Consider the following 27,408-nt stretch of genomic DNA (forward strand, 5'->3'; position numbering starts at 1 on the left):
CTTCCTTTAATTAATTATAAATGTGTTGCTTTGTTATTACAATAGTGTGTCATTTTATAATTTTTTTTTTCCATGACCTGTCACTTGAAAGTGTTTAGGAAAAAACAAACCAAACCAAACAAACAAAAAAAATGAACCTAACCTGAAAAGCAAATATTATGTGTTTTCTTGACTAATTTAAATGGTGATTCTCAACAAAACACAGCTCACAGCTGGACACCTGTATGCCCAGTACAGCCTATGTCCAGTGAGGTGCTTGTCTTCATTTTGAGAAGTGGCTTGAACAGCCGGTGGGAAACAGAAAACATAAACAAAAACCTTTGAGCACAGGGTTTAAGAAAGGGGAACAAATTAAAAAGATGCTTTGAAAGCGATGGCTGTGGAGAAAATGTGCATTAGCCAGACACAAACTGTACTCAAGTAATAAACTCCCATAATAATCACAGAAAACAGCAGCACTCCACACCCCCGTGAAGCTGCGGGGAGTAACACTGACATCTGGTTTGTGAGGTCAAAACATGCACATGAAATGTTTTTTTAAGAACAGGAATAGAGTAGTGAAAATTGATGAGCTGAAATGACATAATATATCCTAAAACAAGGAGTAAAATCCTGACCCTTTTGCCTTTAAATGGCCAAGTCCCCTCAAGACATCGTAGTCTGTCATAGAAAGAATTATTTGCCCAATTTATAAGACCTCACAGAATCAATAAAAGCCTGTGATATTCGTAATATTTTTGAGAGAGTATAATTCTGCTGTGCTCCTCCTAAGGGCAGATTTGTCCCAGGCGGGGTACGTGCCAGGCTGATGCTGGTACCTTCCTATGGTACAGCTGGGGCTGGAGCACCTCTGAGCTGCATCCTTCGGCCTCACGCTGCTCTTTGAGCTATGCAAGAGCTTTCACAGCCATTCCATCAAGACATATTGGCAGTGAAAAAAAATATCACAAGCAATCTGCTCTGTACATGAATTACTTTTTAAAATAATAGAAGAAAATTAATACACTAGTAAGGACTGTCTTTTCTGGAATAGAAGACAAGGAGAAAAACGGCATAAGTATGTTGAGAGTATTATTCATTTTGTATGGACCCAGTGACTGAGTTTCATCTGCCTTAGTTTAGGCTCCTAAAGTAGACTAAACTTCTTCCTCTGGGTATGACCCTACATTTAGTTACGATGCGATTGCTGAAGACCACAGATGTAATTCTCCTGGATTGCTGACCCCCGTGACGTCTCGGCACTCATTTCAGGCAGCTCAGACCCGTTTAGGCTCATTTGTCAGCCAGCACCCTCGTGCCCGAGGGGCCATCACAAGAGGTCCCGTCCATCACCCGCACTCTCCCCTCTGCCTTTCCCCAGCACAGACCTGCTCCTTCCCACCACGAGTGCCCAACAGGCAGCAGAGGGGCACAGCGGGATGGAAAGGGGGCTGACCACAGACCTGAAAGCCAAGCTGCAGGTGACCTCTGTTGGAAAGCCCATTGACGTTGACTCTAGCCAGTAGCCATATGTTTTGTCTGAAAACCTGTAAGAACTTAAGAGTCACCCTGCTTAACAGTATTATTATTTTTTTCTTTGTCATTGTTCACCATTCTGGTTTTGGGGGCTGTTTGTTTGTTTTAGATGTTGGCATGAAAAGGTGGAAATAACATAGTCTTATGTATTTAATAACATTTTGTAGATGATTTATTTCATGTACATTATTTACTTCTAGCTCAAAGAATACATTCATTATTTAGTGTGGCGAGAATTGAGTGTCAAAATGCCTGTGGTAAGCATGAATTATAGATTGATCTGGATACATACAGATTTTGTCCTTATGAGTTGCGCTTTTAAGACTTTCCCTCAGTGGGTTGTTTGTCAATGTGATCCTGATTCACATCAGTAATCAACTATCAGTGAAGGCCGATGCTCTCCCATGACATCCCGTGACATGGCATCTCCCCTTCAGTTCTGTGGTCCTGCTCTCCTTGCTCCAGCATCAGGGACCAGCTCTACCCAGGAATATATGTGCTACCTGTGCAGGGGCCATGGCCACGCACAACAGCCACCAATGGTCTCATTTTTTACCTCCTTGCTCGGGAAAGTGCAGCACTAAAGCTCGTGCTCTGTGCTGACTACTAGGAGGGGAGCTGCTGCCATCACTCTCTGATGAGAAGGTGCAGGGGCTCTCGCAGGTGTTCCAGAGTCCTGCCAGTGCAGTGGTCCCCTAGCAGCCTACCCAAGTGTAGGGGAAGCTGGCTGGTAGAAATTTGGCAGAGATGGGAGATGTCACCTCTCAGGGAGACAAGCTGCTGCTCAGTCAGGCATACCTTGCCCCTGTGCAAGGCAGAAGCTCTATAGTTCCTGCTGAATTTGTAATTTCTCCATCTGTTGATCTCCTCCACACTCTGTGACTCCCTCCACCATGTCCACTTCTGGTCCCCACAATTGATGAAAGATGTGGACAGACTGGAGAGGGTCCCAAGGAGGGCCATGAAGATGATCAAAGGTCTGGAGTACCTGCCTTTTGAGGAACAACTGAAGGAGTTTGGTTTTTTCTCCCCAGAGAAGGCTCATAAGGGACCTCATCACAGTATTCCAGTACTTAAAGGGCAGCTACGAAGAGGACAAAGGTTCTCTCTTCACTTGGAGAAGACAGGGAGCAACAGGTACAAGCTGCACCAGGAGACATTTCATCTCAACATATGAAATAAATTTTTTACAGTGAGAACAATCATTCACTGTAACGACCTTCCCAAGGACATGGTAAAGTCCCTGTCACTGGAGGTTTTCAAGATGTGATTGGACAGGATGACGGATAATCTCATAGGCTCCCTTTCCCACAAAAGGCTGGATCAGTTGATCTTTCAAGGTCACTTCCAACCTGAGCTGTTCCATGACTCTGTCATGATTGTCCTGTACGAGAACAGCTTTTCCAGATAAAGTTCTGCTGTCTTAATGATGGGATCATAACCATATGCATTCATGTCCTGCTTCAACTTTGAGTATAACCATCTAGCAGTTGTGTATGTATTTTCTCACAAATGGTGAATGGTAAGGGAGTGTTGGCCAGGTAATGCAGGTATCTGCTTCTGAGATGGTGGGACTGGTGAGAGCCACAGAGAAACCAGCTTAGCACTCCTTAAGAGGAGACATTTTTCAAACCCAGGAAACCACACAGACTTTTAAACATCAGCCGCTTGATACAGCTCAAAGTAATTGCTTCGGTGCTGAAACACAAAATTGTTCTCTAGGGATGATAGTGTTCTTTAGTTAAAATCCCAGCAAAATAAATAATTTACTTTTCTAGAAGAAAGCCAAAGTGTCATTTAGAGCTGAGCAATCATTCTTTAAAGGCAGCACTTGTCTGATATGGCTACAGAAACAACACTCTTCTCAGGAAGGAGCTTCTGTGGTTATTATCGCAATTCGTGCAGGTCCAGCTGCCTTGCCAGCAGAATGTGGAACAGCTTTAATCACAGGTTTACACTAATGTGGCAGATATTTATGATAAGAACAGTGGTGTCAGCTGTGTCAGATACTGTTAAAAAAACCTTAAAATGATCAGCTGTCAGATGGATTAAAAAAAAACCAACAAAAACCCCACAACAAAACCCACACAAACCAAAGAAACAAAGAAAAAAAGGGTTTTCTCTGAAAGTGCTGAAGTAATTTAAGAAAAAAAATAAAAGAGCAAAATTAAATTTAATCCAACTATTTGAATGAAAAATTGCAGCTGGGGAAGTCTCCTGTGGTTGCAAAGAACATGATTATATTGTCAGGTGTGTCAAAGGAAGATTAGATGGAGACATTGTAATGGCAGGGGAGAAGCAGGGACGATCCTTTCCCTCTGTTCTCTGTTGTTATAGCATCCCAGCAGTGTCCTCTCCCACTCGACGTGGCCAAGTGACATCGCCTGCCTGGTTTCTGCCACCCTCAGGCTCGCACCGATGAGAACGCTTGATTCCTCAGAAAGAGGGAAAATACTCAGAAATGGTAAGAAGTCGCCTAATGACTTCATCTTCCGAGCTTGCTCCTAAAACAACAGCTCTGGGTGTGATGATGGGACATGGGCTGGCACTGGCTGTCCCCGCAGGGCCGTGTGGTGGGGGCCGCATGGGGCTGTGCTTGGCTGTTGTGTCTCTCCTTGTCTCCTTGCCTTGGTGCTGGGGGGTGGCATCACCTCACCCTCCCGGTGCTGGCAGGGACAGCCGGCGTCCGAAGGGCAGGACTCTCACAGGGAAATACATCCTATTCCTCTGTGTCTGCTGTACAAAATGTTAAGGCTAATGTGCATCAGGTGGAGGTGGGGCTAACCAGTTTGGCTTACACGATGCAGGCAGTCATAACTCATGCTAAAAGACTCAGCACATTAAAAGGGACAGGTAGGGAGATGATCAGACAGGTCTGTGTGTTAATCTTAAATTACAAAAAAAATTAATAACTCATCTCCTTTGTTGTTTCTGTATTTTTAGTGGCAAAATTAATATCGGGAAGCAGGAAAATCAAATAGGCTCATCACTTAGTGCCATGCACTAAATGTTATCATTCAAGAGTGTTGTATACAGAAGACAGCAAATATTGTAGATATGTCAGGGATGATTCAATATAACTGAAATAACTTGAGAACATAAGCTCTCCTTCACCACTGACAGAATAGCTAGACGTCTTTGATTTAGTTCATGCTGCTGTGCTGCGTCGCTCTGCTTTGTAAGTCTGCACTTTTTCTGTTAACTCCTCAATTCAACCTTACAATTGGGAATTCAGATAACACAGCCTTTCACTTCTGATCTTAGCTGAATACCAATGCCATAATTTTATGCTTCCTTGCTTTCTCTACTCCCTGACCTTTCATGTTTCTTGAGGGACATCTCATTTCCTCCAGCTTTCAAACACCTTAACACTTACTTCTTCATATTGGTGATACAATTAAGTACACATCCTTAATTGAGTTACAAGCAAATACATAGAATAATAACAGGGTGTTTATCTTTGTCAACCCTAGACAGGTAATTAAATAGTCTCCTTCACACTCTTCTAGGCAAACACAACCCTTTAAACTGATATGCCACCTTTACATAATGTCAATAAACCGTCCTCTCGTCTGTTTAGTTGGGCTTGTGTATTCAATAGAAAATGCAAATTTGCTTTACTTGAGACCCATCTGGAAATGAACCTAACCCTCCTATTAGTCTAGTTCCTCTGGTTCGGAGTATACTGAAGTAGAATGAAAAGTTACTTCTTTGCTAGAGCTGACAGAAAACAGTTCCAGAGGTCACACCATGGAGGCACAGCCTGTTCATAGTTTTGGTGAAATCCATCCTGATATGTGCTTGGATTAAGCATGTATATCAGCTAAGTGAAACAGCAGATCTTCACCTATGATAAACTGATGTGGCTTTATTTAAAATCAAAGGAGCTGATTTTCATCAGCTGAGGATGTAGCTGACCTGCCACCTGTGTCTTGTCCCTTTGCCCTTCAGAAGAGGAGGAAATACTCTGGTCTTCAGCATGGCACCTCCAAAGGCTCTGTTGGAGAGTGGCTGAATTTCGAAACCTTTATGTAAGGCTGTTGAGGAGGAATGGTGACATACCAAAGGCTCCGAAGTGCAGTCAGTTTGGATTTTGTAATCGACATGCCACTGGTCGAGCTTCCAGTACGCCCTGGGATACACAAACAGGCAGAGGTCTGGCTTCGGTTTGTGCTTTGTCGTGTATCATTCCCCTGCTGCGCCCCCCAGGGCAGAGGGATCGGTGCTTTCTCCTGCCACCTTTTTGATAGCACTGTATTTTCTATCATCATTTTCCACTGCAGAGCCCAGGGATCTTAATACTCCCTAACTTAAAAGATGTCCACGTGCAGCGCAGGCTACACAGCCCTTTTGGCCATAGGAACAGCCATTTTCCTTTTTATAGCTTATGGTTTCTGATGAAATCCAGTTACAAACATTAGGATGCCCTTCAATCAAGTGTTGTGTGGATTATAGATTCCCTTGTAAACAAGCCAGCTCATAGCAATAAATGCTATGAACATTTGCACTGAAATCACTCTATCCTATTTTCTGCAAAATTGCTTTTACACATATATCATTGGTCTGTTATACAGGAGAATATATGTAGAGCATAAATACTGACCTTTATATTGTCCATACTTGTACATGCTAAAGAAATCATTATTTTTTAAAGGCTTTCAATAAAGATGGCTGTTGGAAGGTTAAAAGAGGGAACAAACATCTTAGCAGCGCCACATAGTACTTCTGTTTCCTTGGAGATTCCTTTTAATGTAGAAATAAGTAAGAAAAGCTCACTGTTCAGAGCGACTTGCTTTTTTTAACCCACTCTTTTAGACAGAAAAGAACTATGAATACAGCAGTACCTTGCCCCAACTGTGATGTTACGTAGCCTCATGTCAGTGATACTCGGCATTTATATGCTCCCTTGGAGAATATGCATTTATTTGTAATTTAATTCCATGTAATGAATAATAATTTCCTATTGCGATTGTCATTCATTTATTATACATCAATATTTCCCCTTGATAGAAGGAGTTTTGAAGAATTTTCAAATAGGCAGAAAAGCAGTCACAAAACCACAAACCCAGAGCTGATTAGTATGGCTTGAATATACAGTAACGTAAAACACTTGGGTGCCCAAGGACACGTCCAGATGTCAAACATCCCTTCTCAGAAATATATACGTAAATCCCTAGTTTCAAGTGCAAGTCTGCATCCCAAAATCAAGCAGAAAAATTCCAGAAGAGAAATAGCATAGAGAAGAACTTGAAAGCACATGTGCTGGAGCAGCAGGCAGCCAGACCAAGGGACTACCAAAGGTGGAGCAAAGGACATCAAAGGGACAGAGAGAAATGTCATCAGGCCAGTACTACAGGTACCGTACTTGAACTCCAGACGGACCCACTGAAAGAAAGCAAAGGGAACAGTAAGAGGTCAGGACAGCAATGAGGAAGGGAGGAAGAGAAAATCTGGCAGAGCTGAGGGCATGTGCCGGGGTACACTGGCTGAGCAAGGGGAAACGCTGGAGGAGAAGAGGAGCACCCAGAAACGGGCAAGAGCCAGGAACTGGCAGGGAGGGGAAAACCCACACCAGATCTTGTCGCGTTTGCCCCAGCCTCCCATGTGCCACGTGGCACTGACTGGAAATGATGCTTGATACGGTCTGTCCTTGCAGGCTATCACCTAAGAGATATGGAAGCTTATTTTCTTTATTTATGACGTTCTTCCGCTCTTGCTTAGAGCAGAGTACAGTGTACTCTTGTTCACTAAGAACTACCTGAGACCTGTTGGAAACAAATATTTAAGCCACCTTTACTCGTTGTGCCCAACTCGGGCAAATTCTCCTGAGCTGAGAAACTGGTACATGAACAAGATTCTAAGGGTCCCAGATGCTAAAACTTACAATTATTCTTTTCCCCTGTTTGACCCATGTTTCCATCCTTTTTTAATGAAGACATTGTTCAAATCATTCAGTTTGGGACAGAAACCAACTGTGCAGCATGTGTCACTGTTTGACCACCATGAATCCTGTAAAGGAAATTAAAAGCAGAAATTACCAGTGTGAAGTAATATACACTTTGAGTTGAAGCATGTTGCTGCAGATCTCATCTGTAGAGAAACAGAGGTAATGGATTTGCCAGACTACCTTAAAAATGAATGCTGTATTCTGAAATGTAGAGTTCTTTTCAAGAGAAACAATTTTCAGTAGAGGGAGCTGCAGGACCAAGTCAGGCTTAAAACACTGAATAGCAGTTACTGCAGCAAGGCAGATAAAAAAAATATTTACATTAACATGCAGAATTATTAAACAGTGTACCAGAGAGCTTATTATCATAAAATGATTTAAACTTTAGAACTCAACACTGCAGCTTAGGATGTGGAGAAAACAAGTGGCGTATGTAACTACATGTAAAGGCATTGTTTGATGTTTTACTGAAAAATAATTTTCTGTTTTCCTGGATTATAGGCACTGATTTGTGATACAAAGACTCCAGAACCAAAACAAAGCTATATTTCTTTCCTGACTGAAAGTTAGTGGCAATATGCCCAATATGGTAACTGTAGACTGCAGGTTGAGAGATTCAATCAACGTGCACATCACAGAGCAACAGGCAGAGTTATATGTGCTGTCTCCATCCTGCTGTATTTGTATGCAAAATGATCTGTTTCTACCCAAAGGCAAACCTTGTGCGTGTGCAGTTTTCTTTAGATGTGTCATTTTCAAGCGTTATCGTTTAGACTCAACATACACTGAGCCTTTTTTCTCGACACTGCTCTACCAACATTGTGCCCTTTACAGATGTTTAGCATCCCTCAGTGTTGGTGACCCGTCTCTGTACCGACACCACTGTGTCACCATTGTCAACCAAGACTGAAAAACTAAGACTTTGACAGGTGCCTGAACAGAAGAAAATTAAGCTACAACAAAATATCCAATGTTATTTACAGGTCTCAGACTACATCCAAGAATGTGTCTGAGATTTTTATTTAGAGTTGAGCATCTCCTCTGGTGGACCTGCATGAACAGGCCTTGAAAACACACTTTTGTCAGAATTCATCGTGTCAAATTACTCCAAAACACTCACAGGCAAAAACATGCTGCAACACTGGGAGAGCACCAGGAGGGCTGCTCTTCACTCCCTCCTGACAGCTGCTTCATGGCAATGGGCCTCTCCATGCCACCACATCCATGCCACCTGGCATGTGACACAAACCCAAAGAACATCCTCCATCTCAACTCTTCTGCACCACATAGACCCTGCTGCCCTATATAAAAGGTTCTAACATGGTAAACTCTCAGTATTGATATTCTTCCCATTCATCAGTAAGTTGTAACAAGCTGGTACTGAAGTGAGGAAAGGCAAAAGAGCAAATAGGAGGCTGGAGAGAACTTTAGGTAGGAGAGCCACCACACTAAGTGCCCCAGTGCATCTCAGGAGTCGTGCTGCCTGAGCCATTTTTTAAACAAGGAAGGATGGCTAAGTGGCTGTAGGCCACCACTCACAAGACCAGGCTTGCTGTGTCTTAGAGATCTGGGACTTGAATTAGGACCTCTCAGTCTTCCTGGCATAGCGTGACCACCCACAAGTGGTTAATTTTCAGACCTTTGGCCAAGAGCTGCCACAAGACCTGGAGCGCCAGTGCACTCTGCAATCTCCTCTAATTTGTATAACCTGTTTTGTTTGTTCCTTGTTGGTTGTTGCTCCCAGTGGCATTTCTGCGTTCTGGAGGTGCGGCGTGACTTGTGTCAGAGCCATCAATGAGATGCACACCCTAACCTAGGGTTCTTTGCGAGGCATACTCCACAGCAGTGCTCCTGATGACTACAGGCCACTTCTGCCCATCGGTGTTGGCTGCACAGCCACGGAGGACGCATCTTTCTTCTGGTACATACCAGGGCTTCCCAGCACACGTTTCACACAGAGTCACACAATGTTAGGGATTGGAAGTGACCTCAAAAGATCATTTAGTCCGTATGAGAGACAACTGCATGGCTATCAATACCACCTCCTTTTCTGCTAAAATGTTTGTGGCCTTATCTCAATGATAGCAGCAACCTTGTCTCCTGACGGGTATCTTCTGATTGTACCTTCACACAGCCCCCAGCCCGTTGGTGCTGCCATCAACTCAATATCAATAGAACGGGCACTGCAGGGGTCATTGTGACCTGACGCGTGCTTCCCAGTCTTTACAAAGACAGCAGAGATGCATTCCCACCTAAGTGGCTTTAGGAGAAACCTTGAAACCACAGCAACTGTAGTTCCTCTCAGCCACTGCGTTGCACTGAGAGTGCAGGGAGGCATTTGTCGCTCCATAGGAAGCCCTGGCCATCCCTGACAGGTGTGGGCTGTGTCCTGGGGCCAAAGGGAATTCAAATACAGCCACATGAGCTTTTGAAAGGGTTCAGCATTCATTTCCTTAGTCCCAACCCATGCCAAGTGGAGGAAGGGCTTCTGGTATCTCAGTAGCCTTTGTTGGAAGGTAGAAATCAGAAACCCTGGCAGAAATCAGTACAAGCAGCAGCAGCCTCCCACTGCTCTTGCATGTATAATGTCAGATGCATTGTGTCAGGCTCTTTCTGTAAGGGACAGGGTGAATGAACGACTCTTTCCTCACCTCTTTTTTCCTCCTGCTCCAACGAAATAAACTGAGCACAGTCTACTTTGCTAATAAATTCCTGCTTTGCTTTTTTTCACAGGACACATTTATCCCAGACCAGTGAAATTTCCTGCAACAAATGAAGGCAAGGCAGACAGCCACTGCTTTCAGTGCCAACACTTCAGCAATTTACACGGGTGCAGCACAATGTTTTGTTGGGTGGGAGAGTGTGGACTGCCGAGTCTGCACAGCCACAGCTCTTGTGGTATCCCTGCTCTCCTCTCCCCCCTCTGCACTGGTCCATCCAGAGGAAGCACCAGTGCCTGCTGTTCCCACTGAAACGGCCCCAGGACGAGCTCCTCTGCGCGGGGACGGCAGCAGGCCTGTGCTTCCTCCCTGTCTCAGCTTCCGCCACCGAGTCTGTAAACCCTTCCATGTAGGAAAAAATACAAATTCTTTTGTTAGCTCTTTGCTCACACACAGAGAGAAGAACAAACAACACAATCTGTCCTTCTGATGAGGGAATACGCCTATGTTTACTCTTTCTTTATCCCGCTACAAATGTGTTGAGGATTTTTTGAATACTTTTACTAGGAAATTGCAATACCTGGGTGTTCAGGTTTTGCCCATTTTCCCTGTAAAATTCCAGCATTACAGACAAAATGGAAATGACAGGCTCCAACCACCTGAGAGCTACTTATTGAGTTGATTCTTCTTGGGCTAGGGGCAGTGCAGCAGTGGAACCCTCAGAGTAATTATTTATCTGATAAGTATCACTAAGGGGAGATATCTCCTCCAAATGCATTTATCAGAGCTTCAGAGAACATTCTGTGAAAACATGATATCTCAGAACTACCAGTATCTGATTTGATTGAAGACTTTATGCAGATACGTATTCCTTTCTCAGAGTAACCCTGTCAACACCAGTCTAGAGAGTCCCTGCCTTGATGTGAACAGAAACCAGCTTCAAGCACTTTTTCTTGATATCGATATGCGCTCAAATATCGTGGGTTTTTTTCCTTCTCTGTCTGAATGTTAATACTGTTCGGGCAAAGAAGAGAAAACTGAGTGAGAACATAATGGCACAGGTAGGGAATTTCCCTGAAGGGAATGAGCCCTTCTCTGAGCCCACTGTGGACACAGCAAGCAAGCTTAAGCACAGTAAGGGAGATTCAGCTAAACAAGTAACCAAAGTTCTCTAACTCTAAAAACCTTTAAGCAATCTGTTCTGGTGGCTAAATCGCTTTGCAGAATATACATCACTGAGGGCTCAGAATGGGTTACACAAGCAGGTACGGCTGCAGGCAATGCTTTCTCTGGGAACGCTCCCTGACGCGGCGGGGTCTGCGGGGCAGACCCTTCACTGGTGTGAATGGCTGTTCCACCTCCTGAACCTCAGCAGCACCGAAGCACTAACCCAGCGTTTCTTCTTACTGCCCAGTCTCCCCTTTCCTAAAATACAGCTGCAAAATATTAACATGAAAAACAAATATTTGGCAGATTAAATTGAACGGCCATTCCAGAATACTGCGCATTGCTACCAGAAGTAGCTTTTACAATTGTTCTGTAACACCCCTTCTAGTGATGCTGCTATTTCAGCGAAGTTTGGCAGTAGTGATACAGAACAGGACCCAATATTTCTTTCAGAAATACGTCTTCACAGCAGTAATAAAGCTTTTATTCTGTCTGCCAGTTGTAAAAAGTCAAACATCTAGCAATCTACTCAAACCTTTAGTGCCAGCTTTTCTGTGCAGTTAAAGTACACGACTGTGTAATGCTTTCCAGCAAAATAATAATTAAAAATTCCGTATTTTGTTTTCCTATTTTTTATTTTTCTTCTTTTTAAAATTTGGTTTGCAGTTGTTTTCTTTCATCCTTTCCAGGATTTGGTCTCCATGAATTTTTTAATTTGCATCACTTTTGTTATTTCTGTATTTTTCCTTTATGAATAATTATTTTTCCTCTTCTATTTTTTTCCTGTTCTACACTATTGAAGCAACACTACATGCAAAAATTAAAAAAAAAAAAGAGAAAAAAGACTTTTCATTTTATTGCTGGAGGATTCCTATGAAATAAAGCACAAAGCTGCAGTCTAGGTGAAATATCTGCCAACAAGAGCGAGTTACCCTTTCAGACATGTAGGAGTCTTAAAGGAGCAAATACCTTTTGAGAACCACCTCTTGTTGGTAATTTCAGTAGGTACATGTTAGGAATTGTTGCTAAATAGTAGGGAATGGAATAAAAAAAATTGTTAATCCTCTCATTGCAGAGGATTTGAAAGGCATGACTGATTGCAGAATGAGTGCCCCACCTCCTTCTAATTAACAGGACTAGTCACACATTCATCAAAAGCAGGCATAAGCCTTTGCAAGATGTATGTCGTGTGCATGTCAGTGGGCAAGACAGAAGTCTGGGGAGACTGTCACTTCATTATGGACAGAATTAATTTACTGCAACTTAAAACACCAGTTAGAATCCATTAAATTTACTTAACTATCCTGTTGAAAATTTGAAATAAGAGCAATGTGACTAATGAGAATAAAAATGATTAATTCCTATTACTCATTTACTTCACAGGGATTAAGGCAGGAGTTCAGGGAAATAACAGTGAAATTGCAAGACAGAGGTGTTCAGAGAAATTTCTGATTCTACATTCCATATTCCTGTTCATGAAAAACCATCATTTTCTTATAAGAAGCCACCAGGTGCCTACCCAGCTCATCTGTCCCTCCTCTGCAGCAGCAGGATGGGGGAGAAAATATGGTGAAAACCCTATGAGTCAAATAAGGGCAGGGAGATCACTCAGCAGTTGCAGTCAGGGGCAAAGCAGGCTCAACTTGGTGAAATTAATTTGTTGCCAATTAATGACAGAGTAGGACAGACAGAAATAAAAACTAAACTAAACTCACCTCCTCCACTCAACCCTGCTTTCTTGCCCGGTCCGACTTCACTGACTCTTCTGCCTCCTCTCTCCACTTTGATCCGTGCAGGCAGATGGTAAATGGGGGTTGTGGTCAGTTCATAACACCTTGTCTCCCCCTACTCCCTTCTCCTTCATGAACTTCACTGCCTTCGGTCCCCCATGGGCCACAGTTCCTGCCAGACAATCTGCTTCTGCATGCTCTCTTCTCATCTGCAGCTCCTGCCAGGAAACTTGCTCCAGCATGGGCTCTCCATGGGCTGCAGCTTCCCTCAGGGAACCCCCACCTGCTCTGACATGGGTTCCTCCATGGGCTACGGGGCAGGTATCTGCTCCACCATGGACTTCCATGGGCTACAGGGGGACAACCTGCTTCACCATGGTCTTCTCCACAAGCTTCTCTGTTCTGGTGCTTGGAGCATCTCCTCCCCCCGCTTCTTCACCCGCCTTGGTGTCTGCAGGGCTGTTTCTCTCTTCCCTCGCCTCACTCCTCTCTCACAGCTGCTGTGCAGCATCTTTACCCTTTCTTGAATATCACAGAAGTGCTACCAACATCACTGATGGGCTCGGCCTCAGAGCCAGCTGGAACCGGCTCTGCCTGACATGGGGCAGCTTCTGGTGTCTTCTCACAGAAGCCACCCCTGCAGCCCCCCAGCTACCAAAACCTGGCCACGCAAACCCAACACACACCCAAGGCAAATCCCTTCAGTGATGAAAAGCATTTCTCCTGCTGCACCCACTGTTCATCTACAACAAACATGTTTTATTTCTTATTGGAATATGTCCTGCATCCATAGTAATTATTGCGATGAAATTCTGAAGACCCATCTATTTAGTATCTACTATCTAGAATATATTATATATTTCATGCTTCTTAGAACGCTAGTTTTCTTTGACTTTTGGTAGTTTAGGTTTTTCCATAATCAATAACTCTAAATACTTACATTATAACCAAGTGTCTTCTCCTCGCTTATATCTTTATCTTGGTAGACTTGCTTAATTTTAGTGGAAGTCCAGCTTCATGAGTTGCTTTCCTTCAACCCTCAGTATTTGTCCACACTCACACTTGCTACAAATTCGCGGTCAACGCAAATGGAAGCTTATGGACTACTTCACCCGATTCAATCTGTCCACATTGATCACACTGAGCCAATTACCTTTGGTAGAAATCTGACAATAGATTTTTTCAAATCAAGTTGTGAAAAGAAGAAAACCACTGTAATGTTGTACAATGTAATTTTATTTTTTCAGTGAAATGCCCTAGCGTCATAGAACACATTTTCTAATCTTGAAGCCAGCAAGATTGGGAAAAAAAGAAAAATCGAACTTGGTTCTCCTATACATTACATCCAGAGAAAAAAACCCCTAGAATTAAAACATAAGCAGACATTACTTATGCAGCTCTCTTCTTAAAAATAAACTGGACATCATACAACTCACATATGGTGCTTTGCTACTATAATATGCTACAAAAAGAATTCTTCAAATGCAACTATGCAGCTTTTCTATCCTGTTATGTTGCAACACCTTTGTTATTTTCTCCACGCTTCATTACCATACTACAGAATGATCTTTTCTCCTTTTCCAGTGGCTCGTTTGTTGGAAAGGGGGCATTCACTGAGGCTTTCTTTGGAAACACCAAGCACTCAGTTTCAGATATTAAAAATATTGAAAGCATTTCAATATACATCCATAACTAGATTAAGCCTCCATTTTTTAAGTAAGGCTCTCGGGACTTGCCAGTAAGCTAATGGAAAGAGCTGGTCAGTATTTACTCCTGTTCTCATTTATGAGAATGTGATCTGGACAGCTGTAATGCCTCAGAAATGCCCTCAGCTGCTGGTGAGCTGAGGCTGCATCATCGGATCCTGCACAAGATTTACAGTACCTTGAAGCCTGGGTTGTCTCACAATACTCATTGACAGACCAAAATAACTGTAGAACTTCTTACACAAATGACACGTTCAAAAAATACTTGCCTTTGTAGAACTGCATAATCTCATTTTCAATGAGGTTCTTAGGTCAAAGGTACTATTGCACTTATTAAATATGGCTTTAAAAATACAGTATACATAACACTTATGTTACAAATTGGATCAATCAACTCTTCATTGAATTAATATGGAAAGTAAAAGCAGTACTTTTGGAAAAGTATTCAAGTATTTCCCTGAAATACTATATAACCAGAACAGATCCTAAACTTTTTATGACTGTACTTTAAGCAAATATAATTTGCAAGTGCTTTTTGTCATATAGAGCAGTATGAATAACACTTTGTAGCAAAGATACAGCACACCACTTCGATATTACACAAAACTGGAATGTAAATAATTTAAACAAAAAAAATCAGCCATATATAACAATTTTTAAGTGCTTCAGTAATAAACTGGCCAATCACCATGGCTTATATAGAGCAAATATGAGATGTGAAATTAATACAAGCTGAATGACAGAAATGCCCATACATGTGCATGAACAGAGAACCATCAGCTGTTCAGACACAAAAGCCCCTCCGATACAATGAGTTTTAAAGAGAACTGCACGCTTAAGAAAAGACAGAAGAGAGCAGGGGCTAACTTCTCATCCTCAAACAGGCATAAACGGGTACGAGAAAAGCAAAACTTAGCCCCAAGCCTAAACAGAGAACGTTGAGTGTCACAACACGCAAATCCATACACAAATAATCATTCCACAGTTATACACGATAGTCTGAAGTTTTTTTGCTATAAAAACAAATCAGCACAGTGAATTTGTGATTTATCAGATGCCAGTTTCTTCCCTTGACTTCACAAAATAAATCTTGTTTCATATTTAGTTAAATAAACATTATTCAAAAAACTGTCAATCATCAAACCATATTTTTAAACTTAATATTCCGACATCTTATTTTGCAAAGACGTTTTAACACATGTAGTGGAATCTGCAAAGAATTGTGTACTGAAGAGGGAAGCTTTTCATATGTTAATTTTAGGTATTTTAAGAACTTTAAAGTTGCTGGTGTTTCAGAAGATATTTATATTTTCCTTTGCCTGAGCCTTCCTGGTATTATAAGCATCCCTGCAAGTTGCTTGCAAGACATTTCTGTTTCTGTGTGTGGTATTTGGTATCACCCCAACAGTCATAAAACCCTTTATAATCCCAAAAAGCATCATGCAAGGAAGCCTTTGTAAGAGAATATACAGGATAAGGTATGATCTGTATACAGATGTGCTTTTATTTTTCAAAGTATTTCTAAACTCTTATTGTTATTACTTAAAGCCAGGAATGTGTGTTTGAATTGCATTGATAAGTTGCAAGGAATAGTTAGAATTACAAAATGAAGGATTTTACTAAAAAAAAAAAAAAATGCAAATGACAACACTGTTGTCCAGCATTTAAGCCACATGCAACTACGTAACACTCCCAGGAGATATCACCTTCTCAGACACTGAAAATACCTTGTCTTGATATCTTGGTTTGATGACAATGGGAAGTCCAATGTTTTATAACATTTAGATATTATAGTAACACCTGCTAAATTAGCTCTCTAGAAAAGCACAGAGAAATCAGTCATTCTGAATACATATACACATACAGCAATACTGTCTTCTAATATAACTTAGATTACACTGCTCCAAGATATATTTTAATGACTACAATGTTTTTTTAAAAAAATACACAATGCAATAAGATGTCTAAAATTATACTGAAGCCATTAAAAAAAATCTAAAATTTTAAAATACTTGTCAATTTGACTAAAATGCATATGTACTCAATTTCCTTGAGCTTTTTTTTTTTTCTTCTCCCCATTGGAGGAACAATGTCTATAGTAATTGTTGAACACTACTCTGGCTGCAGGCAGCTTCATCTTTACAGTTTTCCTCGATTCCCCTTGCAAATAGTTTCATTAGCTGGCAGTGAACCCTGAAAAATATGGGAATCAATTAATAAGGAATAAATTACTTCTACACATTTAATTCTAATAATCCATGAATTTCAATCAGTTGAACAAAGTTCCTTGCTCCAAACCGCAGAAACTGTGTTCTCAACCTTGATACAATCTTCCCCTGCAAAGAATCCCGGATACTTTCACGCATCCATCACTCCTGTTACTGCTCTTTTCCACACTATGGGGCACTTAGATGTTACGCAACTGATGACATACAATATTTATAAAAATCGCTTTGGACTGCTAAGTGAGTATGTCTTAACGGAAGGCACTTGTATGGAAATATTTTCTATTGTGTTTCTGGTTGCCTTTGTTTTAAAAACAAGAAATAAAAACCATCAACCAAAAAAAAAAAAAAGGGGCGGGGGGGGGGGGCACGCAAAAAGCCCTTCAAATTTCACAAACCTCTATTCGGTTCTAATTTGATTATTCACACAACTGCAAACCTCTTTCTCCATATGCCAAGACTGGAGATAAGACTGTGCTGTGTGTCAAAAACACAAACTATGGGACATACTCAGTATTTCTTTAAGACAAAGATGCTTAATTAAGCTTAAATTTAAGAGGAAAAGCTATTGCTCAGAGTAATGAGGTACTTCACTCACTTAAAAAAGAATCCTCCCAACACCACCTTTACTTTCAATACTTCAAGCACATAATATCAGTACCTAAGAAGTAAGTAGGACTTCAAAGGTGGGGCCATCCATCTACCTCAGTCAGAGTGATCGTTTACAATATACATGGTTACAGTATTCTCTGGAAAGGACTCAAAATTAACAAAAAAATTTAAAATTTATTATCAGAAGACTCAAATTTGCTATGTGGAGGCATCTTTTGGGGATGTCTTTATGAGCATCTTTAAAAATCAGTGAAAAAGCTTAATATATTTTCTGGTACATGGAGAGAAATAACGATGCTTACCTCACTTCGATGGCTGAACTGTCCAGAGTTTCTCCATCACAATTCCAGGTGCTATTAGGAATATTACAGCAACAGGCTGGATGATCTCTGCAGAACTGGCCAAAACGTTTCTTTCCTATGTCTGTGACACTGCTCTCGTTGTCGTCCGAAAGCTTAGATGTAAATTGAAAACTCTTCACCCGATAAACATCTACAAATGAGAAGTCAAACTACAAAGAAAAACATAATCAAAACAGGCAATTACAATTAGTTAAATACATTTAATGTGTAAAGCAACTCAGCATGCAGCATTTTGTATTCAAGAAAGTCTGTCTGTTCCAATTTTCTAGAGAAGGTTACCTGAGGTATAGAGTGAGTTTTGTTTTTAAAAAACTGCACGAGTCAGAAACAATAAAGCAAAAATGGAACTTAACTTTTCAATGGTCCCCTTCAACTAGCTGCAATACTGCCACTTCATAGATAATTACGTAACACGTTCTGAGATTATGAGTAAATGGGATACAAAAACTATTACGAATACCCTATAAAAACTATTATAACATGGAATCAAAGTCAAAAAGGTTTGGATTGGATCTTTGTACCATCCTCAGGACCTGTTCAACTACAGTCCTTAAGACACATGGGCTTTTTTGAAAGCTTTCTGCTTCTCCATTTGGAACAATTCCCTGAAGGTGAGAATTCCATGGCAGTATTATCACATTACAGAGCTGGGTATATACAAAAATAAGAGTAGAGGGCAATATCACTACATTCCAACAAAATAAAAAATAAAGGTGCCAAACTCCACACTGGAGCAGTGGCTCACAGGTATGAGGAGGCTCACTAAGCAGTGTGTCAGTCCAAACAGCTTCATTGCCAACTGCACGGAGCCACCCATGAATGCTCTCATGTCTCAAATCTCAGCAGAATGTAGTCTCTTGATAAATGTTGAAGCCAATTTGAAAGGTAGCTAAGGAAGGCTTCAAATAATCAAAATTATCAAGAGAACAGTGAGCGTGAGTGAGAAGGGGTGAAGGGAAGGAGACTGAGAATAGCAGGAAGGAGAAATATAGGCACACACACTGTCTCAGGGAATAGTAATCAGGAAATACAGGAAAGAGAATCTACAGTAATTCTTCTACAGAGGAGGAAGGATAGCATCATAAACAAGTGAGATTTATTATTGGTTCTATAACTAGATATGACATTAGCCCATTGTTCAGATAATTTCCAGAACATGTTAATAATATCAGGTTGTGGCAAGTGTTAAATGTGTGTATTCACAGCCATAGCTCTGGTTTCAACAGATACTCCAATCCAAAGCAGACGTGAATCTTCCCTCATAGTTTATCCTGACAGCTACAACATATGCAAGGAATAATTTTGAAGCTGAATGTATAAAGCTCATATCCTGGTCATATATATATATAACCATTCTGCTAAAATATATATATAACCATTCTGCTAAAAGCCTTCAGTCTACAATCAAACTGCAGTTCTGGCAACTTTCTTATAAACCGCATTTTTATACAGTTGACAAAAAGTGATTTATTGTTCTTCACTACATCTTCTACCTCAGCTGCAGTATACTGCCATAAGCAGTTTTTCCTGACAAATACATGGGAGCACAGCTCTGATAAAATCACTTTGAATATTGTCCAAAAAACAAATATATAGAAAATGTTATGAAACAGAATTCAATTAGCAAAAGTGCAATTTTGTTAGAATGCTATGGCCGAAGACATGACTTAGCTAAGTCTTTTTTTTTTTTAATGGCACACATGCTGAGATTTTATTACTCAGAATGTAAAAACTTAAAAACCAAAACCAAACAAACACAAAACACAAACAAACAAACAATCTCCCCACAAATTAAAAAAAAAAACAGAACTGCTTTGTAGATGTTCTTTTTGTCATATAAGAATATCAATATGTACAACTTAGATGCACTCTGGAGAATTCATTGTCAAAGGGAATACACACCTGATCATCTTGGTTTGTATGTCTGACAAGATACCGTAGAAAATCAAATCTGGAGCATTTACGAACTAGAATGAGGTCAGCTGAACCATCTGCCAAATGAGCTGCTGGTGAAAGACCTTTTGGACTTCGTGGACAGGCACAGCTCATATTTACTGCATTGATGGCTAGAAATTTCCCTTTAATAACCTTCCATCCTTCTTCATCTTCTGAAACAGATCAATAAAGGTGTGGAGATAGGTTATTATTTGATCTACTCACAAGAACACTAAAAAGCAATCATTCTTGGCAACTAAAAAGTTTTTATTGGGCATATTCAGGCACTGTCAATAAATATCTAAAATAAACTGCATTTAAAAAAAAAATCTATTTTTCATATCCTAACAAAGAAAGTTGTTTTCTCTCTTCACAGACTGATTATCTGCTAAAAGTGCTCACCATTTCTGACATACATATGTAAAATTCAGGATTGATGCTATTTGGGTAAACCCACAAAGCCTTAGGCAGGGAAAAGGCAGAGGCAAGTTACAACTCCTGAAGTGTGAAAGTTCAGGGAGATTTTAAACTTTGAATTTCATTCTTGGTCTTCAACATGTTAACCTTGAAGAATGATGTAAAGACATTAGTATTTGGTTTTCAAACCAATATTCCTCTTCTGCCTTAATGCCACAATTTATATTTGAAAAAAAAGACAAAAAGGGAAGAGATGACTCAGGGTTCAGCAAGGACCAGCGGGCAGCAGATCAGGAGTCTGTTCCCACTGCAACCCCAAATGTCTGAAGATTAACAATATTAACAGAGTTGAACTTTCCTGTGTGTGAATTTTCAGAGATTTCTGGAAAATAGTACAAAAGTCTGCTTTCAACAACGAAAAATCTGTCTGTTAGAGATTAGACATAGAATGAGCTTAAATGTGTGATGGCATAAATACAACCAACAGGCAGAGGAATTTTCTGGAACAGAAACACTGGCAGGCACCGCATAGAGTTCTCATCTAAACTGTATTTTCTTGAACATGGAGAAAAATAGATAAATGCCTTTGCATTTTTTGATTACACATGATCACCTTCCTGACTATAATAAGAAAAAGCCATAAAGTAGCCATAACGCTCCTTTTCTCCTCCCAATATTAGTGAACTCAGACATTTCAAATGAACAACCTCACAGAAATTAAGATTGCAGAATAGTCTACGGAGATACACATGGTTGTAAGACTGGAGTTCAGGAGTGAAATACCACTGTTGATAAAAGTAGTAAAATTAAGGAATGAACAAAAATTGATAAAGTTTCTTTATACAAGCTTGTTAAAGTTTGATCATCAAACCACAGCAAGATAGAGATATTAAGGCATATTAACTGGTATAGACTTCGAAATCTAATATTATCCAGTTCCCCAAATTTGGCTTAAATTTAGTTATTTTCAAGGTGCTTCTTCGATGGGACTATAGGGGACATATATGCCTGAAATTCTGATACCCTTTACTATCTTAGTTCTAAGAACTTCGCATTTACTTTAGAGAATCATTATTACAATTGTCCAGGTAATTTTGGACCTGAAGTCCATGATGCATTAATTTTGAATTTACCTCTTCCAAGCTTTATACATCAGGAAAAAAAAGAAAAAAAGAAGAAAAAGGTATTTGGAAAGTATTCTGTAGTTCTTCTTTGCTCTTTGAACTTTTCTAGCTTCCTTGAATTTTTATTCATTGGAACTTACTATCCACTCTTTAGTAACAGAACCAAGAAAAACAGAAATCCAAGAAAAATCGAATAGGACTATAATGTGACAAAAGACCTAAAGGAGAACTTAAAAATTATTATTTTTTCCATCCACACTATCCTCTCTATCTCCTGATAAATAAAACAGTAACAATAAGAAAAAACACAGCTCTTAAATTCAACATTTTCACGTCATTTGCCAGAGTGGTTTTAGTATTGCTTGCTCTACAGCTGATCTTTTTATGTTGCTTTCTAACAGGACATTACAGAAATAAATAATCAAATTCAAAATGTGTATCTTAAGAGATATGAGAAAGACTTAAACGTCAAACTGCAGAATGACTTTGTTCAGGCTGGAGGGAAATGATGAGGCCCTGCTCTGAGATGAAGGTACCTGAACAGAACATAAACACCTGGAACTGGAAATATCTGTGTCCAGAACTATACAAGTGCTTATTTAAAGAAAACCAAGCATCTTCCAGTACATAAACAACAAAATAAAACCAACACCCTTTACTGCTAAATCTTTCTGTTGTTTATCTGAGAAGCATTAATAATTTAGTCTATAGTGTGTGTAGATGTGTGTTAACTTTTGACATAAGTTCACTGTAATAAGCCTTGAATTACTTAAGGTAGAATGCTTATATATGTTACTATTACAGACTGTTTTCACCTGGTGGAAAAGTACTATTCAGTATAAATTTCACCATGTTACTCAAAAAAAGCTTCATTGTCCTAACAAGAACAAAGTCAGGGTCTTCATCACATTTTAAATGACCAACTGTTTTCATAACCATTCTGCAGGGTGTATCACTGTAATAACACAAATTATTTGCCCAAAATGTCTTTCATACAGAGCAACCAGAAGCAGGGAGAGCATAAACAGCATTCATTTCAACTGTCTGTTGTATGTATATATACACTGCAAGTCGCTAGAATCAGTGTAAAGTACCGACACTCAAAGTTTACTGAGTACATGCACACAGACTACGGCACAATACAAATAAATATGTTCAGCCACAGTCAATGCAAGCACTTCTTTAGCTGAATCTGGGCATAAATTAAAACAACTCAAGAAATACTCCAATCTGGCCATCCGTTGATAGTATCAAAGATCAGAAAGCAGTATCTGGGATGAAAGCACTGGGTATAGGCATGTGTAACAGGAACTGAAGTTGGCATAGAAATCTATACACGGTCTTTATGCTACCAATGAACCTCTATAGTATGATACTCCTTTTGCTAACAAATGTCTAGAAACTGGCAGAGATACTGTGCAAAATAACTGTAATTATAAGATAATCTAGGGCATAAGGATCAATATTTGTGTCAAGAAAATTATGGTTTTATGCACTGGGATCTACAAGAAGAAGAAAAAAAAAAAGGAGCACAAGCAGAAACACCCAGAAGCAGGCACCCCAGGAAGGCTGAAGGCTGCCTGATGTTTAAGAGGGTTTTCTCCAAGACCATGAACTGAGACCAGAGGGAAAACTCGGCCAACTGAATCTGCATATCTTACTCCAGCAAGGCCACCAGTCAATCAATAGCAGTGCTTCCCATTGGGATGTGGCCATTTGACATAAAGAGATACAACTAAGAGGATGACTGCACAGAATCCAGGATATTAACAGTTGTTTTAACCAAAGGAAGGAAAAGTTATGCCCATAAAAAAAAACACTCCATGGAAGTGTGCTCAGGGGTTGGAATGGGGAAGAGAGAGAGTAAAAGGAGAGCTTAACTTGAGAAAGAGGAGAAAAATCTCATTTATTATATCATTTATAGCGAGTATTAGTGGGGTATTGTACAGAAATACTGAAGTCCACTAGACAGGTTATAAGTTGTCCAAGTTTGCTGCCTCATATTTATTTAATAAACATCTTTACACAGGGTGACTTTTGTCCTAACACACACAGATTTTTAATCCTGATCTATTGTGAAAGTTATCTTTATGAACTGTTCCCTTCTATACCACCTCACAGCTTATCAGTTAAGTCCTTCTCATGCAAAAACCACAGAGTCCTAGCTCACAGAATATATCTTTCTCAAAGAAACCCAACACATTGAAATATACAAGTAATTACTATAATTTTATCAGAATTTTCTGAGGTTTGGGTGGAGACATCTTACGTATTTTTCACCTATTTACATGTATTTGCCTTAAAGAAACAATAAATTATCTAGTAACTTTTAAAAAACCCCACAAACTTAAACTGATATATTCTGAAAACGAATATTTTGTATAATACTACACCATCTTACTTTTTATGACAAATTACCTTCATATTTTAATCCACATTTCTTCTGCTGTTCTGCCAGCTGTTGCTCACTTTTCTTGCAAATGTAACACCTGAAAACAAAAATGCCACTCAGTTCCTGAAAACCAAACCATTATTCACTTTAATATTTTTGTTTTACCCAATCATTACAGGACCTTCCACCACCACAAGATGCAGCACAGCACTGACAGCCCTGATGAGGCAGGAATCATGACAGCCCTGCAGGCAGCACAGGTACTTCTGCACAGTGCTGACAATGACTGGATGTCAGAAATCACAGCATCACAGAGCCATAAGTTCACATGGGTTGGAAGGGACCTCTAATGTGGTCCAAGTCTCTGCTCAAAGCAGGTCTTATAGAATCAGGATGTCTGGAGTCTTGTTCAGTCAAGTTTTGAATATCTGCAAGGGTAGAGTCCAAAAGACCTCTGGGCAACCTGTTCCTGTATTTGACTGCTGAAACAGTGAAAGACATTGACATACTGGTGCCAGTCCTTCATCTCAGAAGTGCTAAGTACAGAGGACTTCGCTTCTCTTGACCTGTTGGCTTCTCTTTTGCATAGAAAGCCCAATACACGGTTGGCCTTCTTTCCTCAAGGACACACTGCTGACTTAGGTACAGCTGTTGTCCATCAGGATCCCAAAGTTCTTTTTGGCAGAGCTGCCTTCTAGCCAGTCAGTGTCCAGTCAGTACTGTTGCATGGGACTACTCCACCCCACATACATGACATTCGCCTCTCCTAAACTTCAGGAGGTTCCTATCAGCCATTTCTTCAGCCAGCCAAGGTCTCTCTGAACAGCAGCCCTGACTTTCAACATGTAACCCACTCCTCACAATCTGGTATCATCTATAAAACTGCTGTGAGTGCGCTCTCTGCCACCATCCCAGCCATTAATAAAACATGTCGCAAAGTATTAGCCCCAGTATTGATCCCTGAGGGACACCACTAGTAATTGGTCACCAGCTGGACTTGGTACAACCTTTCTAGGTAGTCTAGCTGGTTTTCCACTATCCACTTATCTTGTTTATATCTAATCAATTTGGTTTTAAGAATACTACAAGAAACAGTACCAGAGGCCTTGCTAAAGTCAAGGTATGTTGCATCCAGTGCTTCCCCCTTACACACGAGCCTGGGGACCTGTAAGGCCTAGGAGCAGACTGCATCAGTGAAAACTGGGGAAAAGTAGGCATGTCCCAGCCTTTTCCTTATCTTTTATCACTGGGTTCCCCATACCACTAAGCAGCAGGAGCACAGTTCCTTTGGCTATGATTGGCATACCTATTTAACCCCTTCGTAAGAAGTAACACCTTTCACATCTCTCACTGATTTCAGCTCGGAGTTTTGGTTTTCTCGGTTCCATCCCTGAACAGTTAGGCAATGTCTCTGTATTCCTCCAAAGTAATCCATTCAACTTCCACCTTCTCTACTTATCCTTGCTCATCCATGTTGGCTTTCTACCATGCTTATTCAAAGCTCCTGTATATCAGAATGGACCATTCTTGTGCTCTGAGGAGGTTCCAACCAAGTCTCCTGGGCCTCTGTCCTCCAGGGAAGTCTCTCAGGGGATCTTGCCAAGATTCCAGAATAAACCAAAATCTGCTCTCTTAAAGTTCATGGTCGCAATTCTAATTTTTGCCTTCTCACTTCTCTCAGGATTTTAAACACTGTAAGCTCACAGTCACTGCTGCCAAGACTGCCCTCAACCGTCACATCCTTCATTTTCCTTTTCAGTAACAAAACCAGCAGAGCATTTTTGCTCGTCAACTTGTCAATCAACTGCATGATCACTATCATCACCACACTCCATGATTCTCCTGAACTGCTTGTGCCCAGCCCTATTGCCCTTCCAGCAATTATCAGGATGTATAAAATCCCCCGTGAGGCTCCAGGCACTCTTTCCTCCCTGACTGAAACCTGGATGACAGCTTTCTGCCTCTGGAGCTTTGCCTGCATCAAGGCTTCTGATGGATCAGGATAGTTGCTCCAACTAGTGCTGAAGACCGTGATCTGTAGCATGTCACAGCAGTATTACAGCAGAGCCTCAATAAATTCCATGTAGTTCCTGGCCAAAGTTTCTGGCTCCTCTGTATCCTGCTGTGACAACTACTATATCTCTGACAGCTTCATATATAAAGAAGAATAATAATAAATACTGATGCATAACTTCAAGCAGGTGAAAGCAAAGAGAAAAGAAGGAACACTGGGAGATTAAGGTAGGCCCTCTGATTGAAGAAATAAGTGAAGAATATCACAGAATTTGTATAGCATAGTTATAATCTATAGAAAAGGACTAAATAGGTTGGTTCCTGAAAGGACCTATCCTCAGGACAAGCCATGCCAGCTGTTGTCATGGCACTAAAATAATTGCTAACATTACTAGATCCAATTACAATGTGAACATTTGAGATTTTTTGAATAATTACTCCCATTTGTAGAAGTTATGAGGAATCCAGACTTTTCATGTATCAGCAGTAACACAGCATAGTACCTTCAGCACCTTGTAACTGGGTACTGTGCTGTTATATTTTGTTTCATTTAAAACTGGGGGAGAGGAGACATAAGCTCACAAAATTTTATTACACCTGATAAAATGAGATGTTCTTTTTAATGAGTAAATAAACTTTTTAAAAAGCTCATCTCCTTCAGAGTAAGTGTTCTGATGTTAAAACAAACATTTCTGTGACTTCAGTTTATGTACAGGCCTTTTCAAATAGTTCATGTCAAATATCTGGAGATAAACATTAGCCTACCCTGTTCTGCAGCTATCTTTATCTCGTGGAGATCCCACTGTGTGTTTTGCTGGTTGAAAAGAAATTGTTCCTTCATAGTAATGGTGAGAAAGAAAGGTCTTGAAGCCTACATAAACAAAGTATTAAGCAGTATTAAGTCATTATAAATCCACACTGCAAGCAGCTCTGCATACACTCCTTGACTGTTCCTCTCCTTCCTTCTCTAAGGACTGCAAAACCATAGTTGCTCTCCTCACGCTCACAGCTCTTTGTGTTACGATATTTTAGTCAGTAAAGGACAAGGAAATAACCCCCTCCGACTGTAACATTTGCAATAGTGCCATTACTTTGCTTGACATCTTTAAGAGACAACTAAAAATTTTAGCTGTATGTCAGTCCTGAATCTTAATATTAGTCTACAGCACTCTGCTTTTGTATTTTCTTTCCCCAACACAAAACAAATCAAAGGTGGCAAAAAATACCTTCCAGTAACATAGCATTTGTCCGAATATTAGCTAACTAAAATAAACCACTCAGCGCTTTCTATAATCAGTGCTGGAAAAAGGAGAAAATTAACAATTCATTCCATCAGTCGAATGTCCAGGAGTGAGGAGTGCCTATCTCTGACTGAAAAGAAAGTAAAAATTACTATCACGGAAAAAAATATTACTTTTTAGGCAGCTAAAACTAGTTGACATAACACGACACATTTCTATTAACAGAACAGCACTAGCAATTTTAGTAATAAAAAAACCTTATTAAACAAATTTGAATTAGGGTTGCTTTCAACATAATTTATAACAATTAAATATAAACTTTTTAGCTCTTTATAAAGCTCATAAAATTAAAATATTAATTA

At 40.2% G+C, this 27,408-nt stretch overlaps 1 protein-coding gene across 4 annotated transcripts in view; it reads right to left on the minus strand.

The window, feature by feature from the left end:
• Positions 1-14,278: 14,278 nt before the first annotated feature.
• Positions 14,279-27,408, minus strand: part of CERK (ceramide kinase) — a 40,768-nt gene continuing 27,638 nt past the window's right edge. For 2 of the 4 annotated variants that reach the window (XM_065626699.1, XM_065626703.1), the window contains exons 9-13: positions 26,571-26,676; positions 23,819-23,889; positions 19,827-20,032; positions 17,865-18,073; positions 14,279-16,918 (exon numbers count right to left, since the gene is read on the minus strand). In XM_065626699.1, coding sequence (XP_065482771.1) covers positions 16,819-16,918; positions 17,865-18,073; positions 19,827-20,032; positions 23,819-23,889; positions 26,571-26,676 — 692 coding nt within the window. In that variant the 3' untranslated portion in view covers positions 14,279-16,818. The remainder of the gene's footprint in view (positions 16,919-17,864; positions 18,074-19,826; positions 20,033-23,818; positions 23,890-26,570; positions 26,677-27,408) is intronic. The other 2 variants (XM_065626700.1, XM_065626702.1) reach the window with 2 other exon arrangements.

Source organism: Caloenas nicobarica, chromosome 1 (genome assembly GCF_036013445.1).
Source record: "Caloenas nicobarica isolate bCalNic1 chromosome 1, bCalNic1.hap1, whole genome shotgun sequence".
NCBI lineage: Eukaryota > Metazoa > Chordata > Aves > Columbiformes > Columbidae > Caloenas > Caloenas nicobarica.